General features: G+C 36.6%; 1 protein-coding gene across 2 annotated transcripts in view; it reads right to left on the reverse strand.

The window, feature by feature from the left end:
- Nucleotides 1-13,274, reverse strand: part of LOC107670530 (GEM-interacting protein-like) — a 28,516-nt gene that overhangs the window by 1,943 nt on the left and 13,299 nt on the right. For both annotated transcript variants that reach the window (XM_016463175.1, XM_016463174.1), the window contains 14 exons: nucleotides 12,552-12,616; nucleotides 11,937-12,044; nucleotides 11,771-11,851; nucleotides 10,438-10,599; nucleotides 9,153-9,290; nucleotides 8,721-8,911; nucleotides 7,645-7,751; nucleotides 7,495-7,557; nucleotides 7,327-7,416; nucleotides 7,082-7,242; nucleotides 5,152-5,328; nucleotides 3,409-3,546; nucleotides 2,858-3,060; nucleotides 1,508-1,835 (listed from right to left, as the gene is read on the reverse strand). In XM_016463175.1, the coding sequence (XP_016318661.1) occupies nucleotides 1,508-1,835; nucleotides 2,858-3,060; nucleotides 3,409-3,546; nucleotides 5,152-5,328; nucleotides 7,082-7,242; nucleotides 7,327-7,416; nucleotides 7,495-7,557; nucleotides 7,645-7,751; nucleotides 8,721-8,911; nucleotides 9,153-9,290; nucleotides 10,438-10,599; nucleotides 11,771-11,851; nucleotides 11,937-12,044; nucleotides 12,552-12,616 (2,012 nt within the window). The remainder of the gene's footprint in view (nucleotides 1-1,507; nucleotides 1,836-2,857; nucleotides 3,061-3,408; nucleotides 3,547-5,151; nucleotides 5,329-7,081; nucleotides 7,243-7,326; nucleotides 7,417-7,494; nucleotides 7,558-7,644; nucleotides 7,752-8,720; nucleotides 8,912-9,152; nucleotides 9,291-10,437; nucleotides 10,600-11,770; nucleotides 11,852-11,936; nucleotides 12,045-12,551; nucleotides 12,617-13,274) is intronic.

Below are 13,274 nucleotides of genomic sequence, written 5' to 3' on the forward strand. Positions count from 1 at the left end.
TTTTAAACTGTAATATTTAAAAAATTGACTGTTTTTACTGTATTTTTAATCAAATAAATGCCGATTTGGTGAAGATAAGAGACTTTTCAGGGGTTTTTTTTTTATGGTATTGTACTTGTTATGCCAGTTTTATAGCAATACTATTCTTGTGTAAAAATGTATTGGTAACACTTTACAATAAGGTTCCATTAGTTAATGTTAGTTAATGTATTAACTAACATGAACAAACAAAGAACAATACATTTATTACAGTATTTATTAATCTTTGTTAATGTTAGTCAATGAAAACACAGTTGCTCATTGTTAGTTCATGTTAATTCACTGTGCATTAACTAACGTTATTACACGGCTCTGTGGAATACTTGATTCTGATTGGTCAATCGCGCCATCCAGCGGTATGTTATTCCCAGATAACAACCGCCAAATTGAATAACACACCGCCCATCTGGGTACTACGAGTTATCTTGACCGGTACTACTTATATGCTTAACGAGTCACTCCGCTATCGTTGACTGTCTGGCGCCATCTTGTGACTGAAAACACTTAACCACCGTGTGTTACAATGGAAGACTTCAGCATTAATTTCAACATATATGGTAAAAACAAATCTTTTTAGCCGTGTAATAAGCGGGATAATGTACATCCAGCCGGTTGTTATCTCAGAATAAACCCCTTCAGGCTGATACAAGACCCCGACGCGAATCACCCTGTCGGGGTTTATTCTGAGATAACAACCGGCTGGATGTACATTATCCCTTACTTAACAAGCACAACTATTGATTTTAATAATGCATTAGTAAATGTTGGAATTGACATTAACTAAGATTAATAAATGCTGTAGAAGTATTGTTCTTGCTTAGTTCATGTTAACTAAAATAGTTAACTAATGTTAACTAATGAACCTTATTGTAAAGTGTTACCAATTTATTATACTATTATATATCTGCCGATCAGTGTTGGTAATTTTAAATATGCTGGTTCAGTTCTATGGTATTTGTGAGAGACTATTTGCAGCTAACTACTAAACAATCTTAACGTGTGGAAAACTTTGACCTTCTGAACTTTTGTTTTGGTTCTTGCTAATGAGAAATTCTTATATGGTTAAATTGTTCCAGATAGAGGAGACTAGTCTAATAGCATAACTATTAGCATCCTCCAGGCTTTCCTGTAGTAAACAACTCGGTGAGGAGCTAAAGCAGAGTGCAACAGGGGTAAGGCTCTAACATAAGCACAAGCACACAAGCACACAAGCAAGCAAAAGTAATCTTCACAGAACAAGCATTTAATCTCTCCAGGCCTTTCCACAGGCACAGCGGGACAATTAAGGGCCAAGCGGTGCAAGAGAGGCTCAAGCAGATCAAGATGAACTCTGTCACCCACATGAGCACGTCCACCTGAGGTGAGCTTTTAGCATCGTCATGACAACAGCCAGCTTAAAGCACGGCCTGTGTTTATTTGACTTGGTGTGGAGCTGCTGACTGCGTGAAGTCGAGTTCTTATTGCCTACCTCCAGTGAGCGTGGACGTTCCCTGGCTGAGGCTTCAGGGTCCTGAGAGGAACTGCTGGCAGGAGACAAGGGACATGAGGCTCTGGAAGGGGTGTCTGGGAGGGGGGCCGTGGGAGGCGGTGGAGGAGGCGTGCTGGATCTTGTTGCGGGACCAAATACATGGTCATAGTGTGAGATCATGAACTCCACGAGAAGAGCCTGATAGCTGGTTTCCAGTAGAGCGATCATTGACACGTCTCCTGACACTAGGGGCCGCAGGAGAGTGGGGCCAAACACAATGCCCAGGTTTCCTGGAGACATCTTGTTGTCTTCAAAATGTTCTGCAACCCTGAAGAGAAGAAAGTGTTAGATGAGTGACATCTTTAAAGTTTTTATTTTTTTATTTTTTACAATCACTAGGATCCATTTTCCAAAACCTAGGTCACACAGTGAGCACAATAACATTCTACGTGGGCTAAACTGTGGCTCATTTTCCATGGCTTTGGCACTACATTTGGCATTCAGTGACTACTAATAAATGACATGAATTCTTTTCTCACTCAAGCACAATTACAACCAAAACTATAGGTACTTACGGGCCAATTTGAACATGTTTGCATACTCTTTTTGACCTAACATACTATAGTACAAAACTGAATGAGACGGCAATTTGCTACATTTGCTATGAGTAATACCATACTGAAAAATATTCTAAAAAATGAAATACTGTCAAAACAATTACAAGTAGCTGAACTAGTGTTATTTTAGTATAATTGAGATACTATTATAGTTTTTATTCATATTTTGAATTAGTTTTTATTTGTATATTTTATGTTTTCATTTTAATTTGAGTTATTTTGCGGTGTTTTTGTCATTTTTTTTTAATGTCTATATAGTGTTTATTAATTTTTAGTTTGGTTTTAGTTTTAGTTATTTTAGGTAAACTAAACAAAAATGAGAAATGTTGCTTTGGCAACTAGCCAAAGCTTTTTTTTTTTTAAATGGTTTCCATTTTAGTTAACGACAATAACCCTGAGCTGAACACCTAAACAGGTGAAAGTCTTTCAATTTCATTACCATCTATACAAAAGTGGAAACTTAGGAATGATGTTGCACTGTAATGTAAACATGGACCATGTAACATATACTGCAGTGGATTCTAAGAGAGGAGAAATTTTACTGAAGAAAGCATTTTATAATTAGTGTTTAAGTGCTCTTTAGGTCATTGTTTTATGACTGACAAAGTTTGCTGGGTGACAATCTTTGCTAGTGTTCAGAAGAATGAGCTGATTTGAGACACACATTAAGTATTTTGCTCATTTTAGTGCAATTTTAGAAAACACTGTAATGTGATTTCACACAGTATGGTACCTGGTCAAGTGGGCTATCATGTGCTGCACTGCGTTGTAGTTACACAAAGGCAGTCGTCCGATGAGCTCTCTGAGTTTGACCACAATACTCTCCACAATCCCAGCAGTCTCGGCAACATGGTCTTTTTCACTAAGCCTCTGAATCTCCTTACCCACATTGATGAAGTCGTTGTAAAGGTCAAAGGTGAGTAAAGGCTCTGGAAGCTGTGAAAGAGTAAGACTGGGTGTTACGTTATATGTTTTAAGCAGGGTCGTATCCACAATAGACACTGAGGGATACAAGCACCCCCCCCAAGGCCCCAAAATAGAAATGGCCAAATTGTCCCCCCCAACATGTGATATTCTTCATGCTGCTCAGCTGCACTGCATTACATACCACTCTGTTTGTTGTTGATATAACAGTAAGTTTTGAAAGTTAAAATTCAGGCTGCTCTGCAGTCTAACAGCGCTAACAATGTCAAAATAATTGAGATTACTTGAATTACTTTACTTCAATTTTACGGTTTTCTTTTTTTATGTGTGTGTGTGTGTGTGTGTGTGTATGTGTTTTACCTCTTTGAAGAAATGCTTGAGTACGGAGGTTATGTCATGCGGTGAGAGGTCACCAAGGTCAACTTGGTCTTTCTGGATTTCAAAGGCCTGACATAACTTCAGAATGCGAGGTTTGGATCCACTGATTCTGTAAACTCCCTAGATATAGAGAAAAGAACAAGAGATCGAAGACAATTAGGTTATTTCATTTTCTTAAAGTTTGAGTGGTCTTTGCCCACGCAACATTTGCTGGTATAGTGCTAGTGTGTATGATGCAGTTACTTAGATATTCTTCTGAGAGGCCTTCAACTGCTCTGCACACTACACAACTGTTAAAATCGTTACAGATTTTAAAGCACTAGGCGACTTTGTGAATGGTTACAGAGAAAAACTGGGAATCATAAGCTAAATGACCAAGGATCACCAAGTCTTTCCGACCACGACAAACATGTCACAGGAAACGCATGACAAATAAAAAAACAAGGTGTTGGAAAATCTGCACAAAATATCAAACATGTTTGATATCCTTCATTGGACTAAATCATAGTATGAACCAAAAAATCAAAGAGTGTGTGTCCATCAGAAACAATGTGATTTTCTGTGAAATCTGTCAACTCCAACTAACCAAAACCTGCAGACTGACTTTCGGCAACTAGCATTGACTCATCTAGACTGCAAATCGGGGTAAAAATCTATGCATTGTAGTTGTAGTTGTGTATGTTCTCTATGATATTCTGGTCTGTAGATTTGGCTCGGGGGCCTTCAGTGCAAGTCTATGGTATTTGTAGCCTGTTTTATCATTTGCAAAGTGAAAACTGTAAATATAATTCCTTAAAGTAACAGCTCATCCCTCCTCAACAAGTCACATGATTGGAGGTGTCCTTCATATCTGTAGCAAATATAGTCAAATTACAAATCACTAGTTGCCTAAAGTTCCGAAGTTGCCGAAAATTAAGCCTAAATGCATGCTATAGATCTTAATGTGATATTATTATTATTATTATTATTTTTATTTGACCTCATGATCTTTAATCAGAATGTCATAACTGGACCTTCTGGTGAAAACGACTCCCAGGTGCAGTGGCGGCTCGTCGGGGGAGGCAGGGGAAGCAAAGCTTCCCCATAATTTTGAGGTGAAAATGGGAGGACAACGATTTAATGTTAATACAATTCACAATTAATTTCAGTTCATGTCTCAGAATGTGTATTTTTTTGTTTGTAATTTCACAGTTGTAATACCATAACATGAAAGCGCCACTTTTCTATCGCGAATGTGCCAAATCTGCTGATGTAATTACAACCGCAAGGTGATATAGAAGGGTAGGGGGAGGCCGGGGGAGAGGTTAGCTCTCGTGCCTCCGTTGGTAAAAAAAAATTAGCCAATCAGTATCGAGTGTTCACTTTCAGCGCTGAGGAGTGTTGAGAAAATAACCCTCGCAAGAGAGGCTACAATTAGTGTGCCTCCTCTATTTTAAAACCCACGAGCCGCCACGAGATCGGACTTCTCCAATCATTTAGACCTCTTAAACACACCCCTGCTATGGCCACATCTCAACATTTAATCAAAAACCAATGCACAGAACCAAGTCCTGTCCTACATTTACGATCAGATCTTTTTCGATAATCTGATACATATTAATACAATACAATTGTGTGCATAACAATATGGAAGAAAAGATCTGTTGGTACTTCCATTTCATTGCGACTTTATCAAGCACCATCATCTCTTCACAACATTATAATATCCATGTACTGAGTTCCTACCTGGACTCCGAGAGCCCTGCTCTCAATCTCTTCAGTGCAGCGCAGGACAACGAAGGGCACAGAGTCTTGGCTCTCTCTGGGCAGAAGGGAGATCTCCATCCCAAAGATGAAGCCTCTCCTGTGCTCACACTCCATCTGGCACACCTCCAGGCACTTCCTGTGGACTGCAAGGCCACACTGGCAAGAGAGGAGCAGCTGTCAGTCTGCCATGTTCTGACCAGTGCACAGTGAGATAAGGAATGGCTCTTTTCTTTTATTAACTAGTCAGACATATCCAGCTACTTACAGTACATCACCAGAAGTAAACTGAGGTTAAATGTCTTAACAATAGAGCACAATATTTGGGTTCACCAAGTAAAAATCCCATTTATTTTCTGTTTGTTTGTTTATTAATTTTTTAACGCCATGTTAGCATCAAGGATTTTTACATGGCAAACAAAAGGTCAGCATCATAATCCATAGAATTTTAAATTATTATATGTGACCTTGGACCACAAAACCTCTAAATAAAAATCTAAATATTGAGAAAATCGCCTTTAAAGTTGTCCAAATGAAGTCCTTAGTAATGCATATTACTAATAAAAAATTAAGTTTGAATATATTTACAGTAGGACATTTACAAAATGTCTTCATGGAACATGATCTTTACTTAATGTCCTAATGATTTTTGGCATAAAAGAAAAATCTATAATTCTGACCCATACAATGTATTTTTGGCTATTGCTACAAATATACCCTAGCGACTTAAGACTGCTTTTGTGGTCCAGGCTCACAAATAAAACATTTTAACTTGGCGTAAGACAAAAAAAAATCTAAAATCTAAAATTGTGATATTTTCACTTAAACGTGATTCTGAATAAAAACCTTTCTGGCAGTATTATAAAAATTACAGTCCAACAGGATATCACCTTTATTTTCTCCACAGAAAAACAGGTTTTAAGGATAAAGTATAAACCTTTCACAACAGACCTACCATTAGCTCTGAGATTATTTGATTTGATTCTGTAGAAACTTCAAGATTTCATATTCAGTTTCAAATATAATTTATTTTTTTCATCCTAATTTTTTGCCTACTCTACCCATAATAATAAAAAAAACATTGTTTAGTAATCATACACTTTGAAAAACAAATATTTTTGTATATATATATATATATATATATATATATGTATGAGTATATAGCAATGAACTCCAAATATATTGTATTTTATAATAGTAATCAATGACTTACAATCTATCTATATTCTAATCTATATTGTACTGTAGTTTCATTTCTAAAAAAGGAGGATTTTAGCATTCTTTTAAAAATACTTTAATATACTTAAGTGCAAACTGAATCGAATGGTTTCAGACTTAACTGTATGTTATTTACAATTAAATCAAAATGTATTATTAAAATTATTTCGTATTATTGTATATTGTAAACTATAATTTGTATTAAATGCAATTAGTTAAACTTAAAGAGTATTTTTTTCTACCCAGTTAAGTAGGATTTAGGTACATCTTTATATGTAAATTCACAATTGCATCTATTGTCGGTTTCACTTTATTTTGATGGTCCCTTTAACATATTCTGTTGACTAAAAGTAACATTGCACCTACATGTCTACTAACTCTCATTAGAGTATTAGTAGAGTATTAGTAGACTGGTAGGGCTGGGTTAGAATAAGTTGACATGTACTTGCAAAGTTACTTATAGTCAGTAGAATGTCTGTTGGGAGACCATGGCAATAAAGAGTTAGCAGATATTAAGCAAACAGTCTACTAATACTCTGATGAGGGTTAGTAGACATGTAGGTGCAACATTACTTATTGTCCACAGAATGTTAAAAAAGGACCACTGTCTTTGAAATATGGTTAAAGTGTACTGCCTTCAATTCACTGCTTAGATCTTTAACCAAAAAGCTACGCACGCTTCTCTGACACTCACCTCTTCGCACTCGATCCCGTTGACCAGGATGTAATTGTCACATTGCTTACACTTGACCATCTTGCTCTTCATTTTTTTCAGTCTGTGGGTCAGTGCGGCACGTGACGCATATCGTGGTTTGCATGTCATTCCATTGCTATCAGACAAACCCTCTTCGCTCTCTGCACACACATGAAGAAGAGTCAACAACTGCACTGTCAGCCGTAAAAATGCAGAAAGTGTAAGCGATGAAAAGCGTCTCACACCTGCTTCTTGCAGAGTGTCTTTCTCATCAAGATCATCTGAAGACATGGTTCCCGTGGAGGAGGCCTTGGGCAGCTTACGGTTCCCGTGAGCTTCAGAGAGGAGACATATTACTAATCTATGTACAGATGGGACGGTTACTTCAGAAGTTCATAAGAGGTTTTCCCTACCTGGACTGGACAGTGATTCAAGACTTCCTCCAGTGCTGTCTCTGTCACTGTGGCCGGGACGTCCTGTACATCAACAAATCACATGAAAATGTTCAAGTGCACTTCATCTGGATGAGTTACATGTAAGAAAATGCGTGAGAGGAGACATACGTCCATCTGCTAAACTGCTGCTGTGTTTCAGTTCCTCTGGTAGCGCATATGAATCGTGTTGGTAACTTGGAGCAGCGCTTTGTTTACGTCGACCTGTTGGTGGGGATCTGTGAAATTAAAGGGATAAACAGCTGTTTAATGGATATACCAAAATCCAACTCAACTGATGTGGTTGCATTTGAAGTGAGCTTTAGTCGACTGAGATTACAGGCAATCCAGTTCTGTGCACAATAAGCTTCAGTGGGCTTTAGCAACTGATTCATGCAGCTGAAGAACAAGAAGCTGATATCTGTTACAATGAAAAACCTAGCAAATCTCAAAAAGAACGAAAAGACAAAACGCAAACACAAAAACAAGTGTATGTTTCCATGTTAATGTATAATACTAGCTGTGTGATAAGAATAAGTTAGATAGGACTTAAATAAAACGCGTTTTCGGCTTTTTGGACATCTACGATGGAAAAATTGAAGTACCTTGGAATTTATGCAGGAATGTTTTTTGATTTCTCAAAATCTTGCCTTCAATTATACTATATTACTACATAGTATCATATACTAATTTTGCTATATACACACACACACACACACACACACACACTATTCAAAAGTTTGTGGACAGTAAGAGTTTTTCATTATTTGAATAAAAATATAGTAAAAACTGTTACATTATGAAATATTATTACAATTTAAAATAACCGTTTTCTAATTTAATATATTTTCAAATGTAATTTATTCCTGTGATGCAAAGCTGAATTTTCAGCATCATGACTCTAGTCTTCAGTGTCACATGATCTTTCAGAAATCATTCTAATATACTGATTTAATGCTCAAGAAACATTTCTTAGTGTCTAAAGGAGTTGTGCTACTTAATACTTTTGTGGAAACAGTGATGCATTTTTTGATGAAGAGAACGTTCAAAAGAAGAACAACATTTCCAATGGAATCTTCTGTTTCTGTTTATTTACAGTCAATTTTGATTAATTTAACTCGTCTTTTCTTAATGTAAGCATTAATTTCTTAAAAAAAAAAATTCTACTGACTTCCTGCAACTTCTAGGTTAGTCTTGTGTGTCCTCACCTCTTGTTTTGAGGCATGAACTCCTGAAATGTGAAGTTCTGGAGAGGCGGTTCGGCCAGGTGCTTTCCCAGGATGTATTGCAGGTAGGGTTCACCTGGTTCACAGGGCATGCAAGTCAGCTCTAAGTTCTGGTAGCCCAGAGGAACCTGCTCAGTCTGCTGCCGCTGGTAATAAAACATGTTCACCGTTGCCTGACAGAGGAATAAGACAGACGACTTTAATCAAGAATCCATAGATGAATGTAAATAATGCAAACTTTCCTGTACAAAAGTTTTTCACAATGCAGTTGCTACGGTGTTTTCGTGGTTGCTAGGGTATTCTGAGTGTAAACTAAAAGAGCCCACTCCCTATAATATTTCGGCCTCTAGATATGGCAGTCTTGTATTTTGATGGTTACTTGTCATATTAAGGTGCCTCTAAAGGTGAACCAACCTCTTTTAGCACAGTGTCTCCTTGACAGATGAGCTTGCGAATGTGGACGATGATTTTGCGCTTCACCTTCTCCAGCTCTTTCTGATGGTTGTTTGCTTCACACACACACTGCCTGTACAGTATCTCAGTCTCTGTAACCTGCTCAGTAGCAAAGCACAGTGATGAATATCATAGTGAAGAAATGATAATTGGCATAACACATATTTATATGTTAATAAATAATCCTAAATAGTCTCACTGAAATGATTAGGTTACATTTCAAATACGTTGATTAGAATAATATTTTTTCTAACAATTTTCTTCAGAAGTATCATTTTTATTCATTAAGGCATATTATAATCTCACATAAATATTTTGTGCACAGTATGTTTGCTTGAAATTGTCTTGATGTCACTTAAATTGCAGTTTTTGAAGCGAGCGTTAAATTGTCTTGATGTCACTTAAATTGCAGTTTTTGATGCGAGCGTTAAAGTCAACATTATCTACTTTAAATTTATTTTTTAAAACTAAATACTTCCGAAAAATCTAATTATTTTTCTTATGTCCGCAAAATTTCTGTCAACTATGTTACTAACTGAACAACCCCCGTAAACTAAAATATCATATGGATATCTGCAAAAAATGTATTATTATTTATTATTTTTTAAATTTGTTTAAAGCAAGCACTGTACATATGATGGAACAGACAAAATGGCCTTTAAATATATGTGCTACTTGCACTTAATCAGAGTGTGTAGTGGCATACAGTTTATCTTTAACAGTTGACCAGGTTAAACATCCTTTTCCTTGTAATATCAAGATGGTGTTTAATGATTAAAGGGAGAGTTCACTCAAAAAAATGAAAATTCTGCCATCATTTACTCACCCTCAAGTTGTTCAGAACCTGTATGAGTTTCTATCTGCTGCTGAACACGAAAGATGATATTTTGAAGAATGTGAGCAGCCAAACATTTTCTGGTCTCCATTGACTTCTATAATAGTTTTTTCCATACTATGGAAGTCAGTGGGGACCAGCACATTTTTGGTTACCAACGTTCTTCAAAATATCTTCTTTTGTATTCAACAGAAGTAAAAACTCGTACAGGGTTGGAACAAGTTGAGGGCGAGTAAATGATGGCAGAATTTTCATTTTTGGGGAAACTATCCCTTTAAGCTTGGCAACTAGCAGATATGTTATACCGATGAAATATATAAACCGAGACAGTAATTTTATCGAGAAAGCCTATTGTTTTTGTACTTTTGTGTTGATGTGAAATGATAGAACGAGCCATATACTCGAGATGACCTTAGCTTGGGCGTCATCTCTGGACTTCCTCCTCCTATCCAGGGTCTTGTAACCCCCCGTGTCCTCTTCAGCTTTGGCCGTCATGGCTTTGGCCTTCTCCAGCTCCTCACAGCGCTGCAGGTATTGCTGTCTTGCTCTCTTCAGCGCAGACACAGCATCATTCTGATGCATATAACATTATCAGTCACATTACTGGAAAAGCTGACCACAACAAATACACATCAAACTCAGCAGTATGAACTGACCATCCTCTTCTGTTCTTTTGACCACTGCTCTTTGAATTCCCGTCGCCACTTGTCGATTTCATTCTTCTTGGCCGAGAGAGCCTGTGGGATAGATAGCCCGCAAGTTACATATTATGTTTCAGATTATATATATATTAATGATGACTTTATTAGGAGATTAATTTTCTCCTAATAAGTTTTTTTTTTTTTTACCAAAGAGACAATAATGTCAGTAAAGTACTTGGAATAAATGAAATATGAAGTAAAGAAATTGATGTAAATTTCTACACTCACACTAATTACATAAATACATACATTTCCAGAATGAAATTAATACATACATTTCCAGAAATCTAAACACTGGATAAAGCCAGGTTTATTCTTGTTTCATTTTGTTGATATCTAAGAGTTAAAGGTTTTACAGGATTTTGGATATCTCTTTTTCAGAAAATAATGTCAACAGCCAAAAAAAAAAAAAACCTTTTCCCAATGTTTTTAGGAATAACATTAATATATAGATTAAAATCTAAAGGGATTTCTGGCACAGTGCAGGAGAAAAAACTCATTTTGAGAAAAAAAAAGTGAAGTATTGTTATCTACAGATGCAAATAGGAAAATTTAATAAAATAAACACTTTTAAAAAAACAAATTTTTACCTGTTGAGAAACACATGACTTGGCCGCATCTGCCGCTCTCATAATACTCTTTGCAAACTCTTGCTCTGTAAACACACAATATGATTTTCATTATCCCACAATGCTCCGAATCATAATGGTTGAAGAAAGAGGTGAATGGAAAATACGATTGACTGATAGAAATGGTTTGCATCTGCATTGATGGACACAGAACAGGGTGTTTCAAAATATCAATACAACTGTGAGCGGATATTAGGTGACATAACATACTGTAACCCATTAGCATTACAGCTCAATGGAAAATAGGATATTCATCATCACTGATTCCAGGAATACCACACCGACTCATGTATTACAGTGGCAATGTACTGTATGCTTTCCCAGCATCATTCTGATGCATATAACATTATCAGTCACATTACTGGAAAAGCTGACCACAACAAATACACATCAAACTCAGCAGTATGAACTGACCATCCTCTTCTGTTCTTTTGACCACTGCTCTTTGAATTCCCGTCGCCACTTGTCGATTTCATTCTTCTTGGCCGAGAGAGCCTGTGGGATAGATAGCCCGCAAGTTACATATTATGTTTCAGATTTCTTGTATTTGTTGTAAACATTGTTCAGATGGATGGAGCACCTGGTAGCAGCGCTGTTGAATGAGTTCAGCAGTTTGTTTGGCTGATGTGCTGCTTTTCAGATCATGTTCCAGCACCTGTGTGTAGATGCTCTGCAGAGGCATCATGTCCTGTGGAATGTGTCCAAACACATGCATTAAGGCTGACAGCAAACAACATTGTTCCTCATGCAACAGGACAACAGAACAACTACATTAAGGTGTTTGTTCAGGGACACCAGGGTGTTATTAAATTGTATTTTTATCTTTTTGTTACATGAAAGATTTCTTGATTTCTTTCTTGATTTCTTTCTTTCTTTACCATTCCTTCATCATTTATTTTTGCTACTTTTATGTATATATTTTTTTCTGTAAAAGACTATATAATAATATTAAAATAATTGTGTGTGTTTATATATACTACCGGTCAAAAGTTTGGGATCAGAACGATTTTTTATGTTTTTTACAGGAGTTTCTTATGCTCATCAGGGCTGCATTTATTTGATCAAAAATACAGAAAAAAATGTAATATTGTGAAATGTTATTATGATGTAAAATAAAAAAGTGAAGTATTGTTATCTACAGATGCAAATAGGAAAATTTAATAAAATAAACACTTTTAAAAAAACAAATTTTTACCTGTTGAGAAACACATGACTTGGCCGCATCTGCCGCTCTCATAATACTCTTTGCAAACTCTTGCTCTGTAAACACACAATATGATTTTCATTATCCCACAATGCTCCGAATCATAATGGTTGAAGAAAGAGGTGAATGGAAAATACGATTGACTGATAGAAATGGTTTGCATCTGCATTGATGGACACAGAACAGGGTGTTTCAAAATATCAATACAACTGTGAGCGGATATTAGGTGACATAACATACTGTAACCCATTAGCATTACAGCTCAATGGAAAATAGGATATTCATCATCACTGATTCCAGGAATACCACACCGACTCATGTATTACAGTGGCAATGTACTGTATGCTTTCCCTGTTCTGTTCATTCATTATTACTGAAGCCTGGCCTTGGCTCTGTTTCATATTTTGAGCATAAGTACTGTTTCTTATTGCTCTGGCCATATATCATACTTTAGGTTATAGCAAAGATATCCAATATTTCTGCTACAGGTTATATTTGGCTTGTATGCTGACACATGAAACCTCTTCATTTTCTTGTTGTGGCCCTAAAAATGGGCTAGTAGTTTGTCTCGGTATTGGGTGTAAAGGCATTAGACACATGCAGGAACCTATATGTATCCTTCCACTAGAGGGCGCTGTGAGAGACGACGTGTTAAAGGAGACATATTATGCCCCTTTTTACAATATGTAATATAAGTCTCTGGTGTCCCCAGAA

This window comes from Sinocyclocheilus anshuiensis, unplaced genomic scaffold, assembly GCF_001515605.1.
Source record: "Sinocyclocheilus anshuiensis isolate Anshui unplaced genomic scaffold, SAMN03320099.WGS_v1.1 scaffold476, whole genome shotgun sequence".
Lineage (NCBI taxonomy): Eukaryota > Metazoa > Chordata > Actinopteri > Cypriniformes > Cyprinidae > Sinocyclocheilus > Sinocyclocheilus anshuiensis.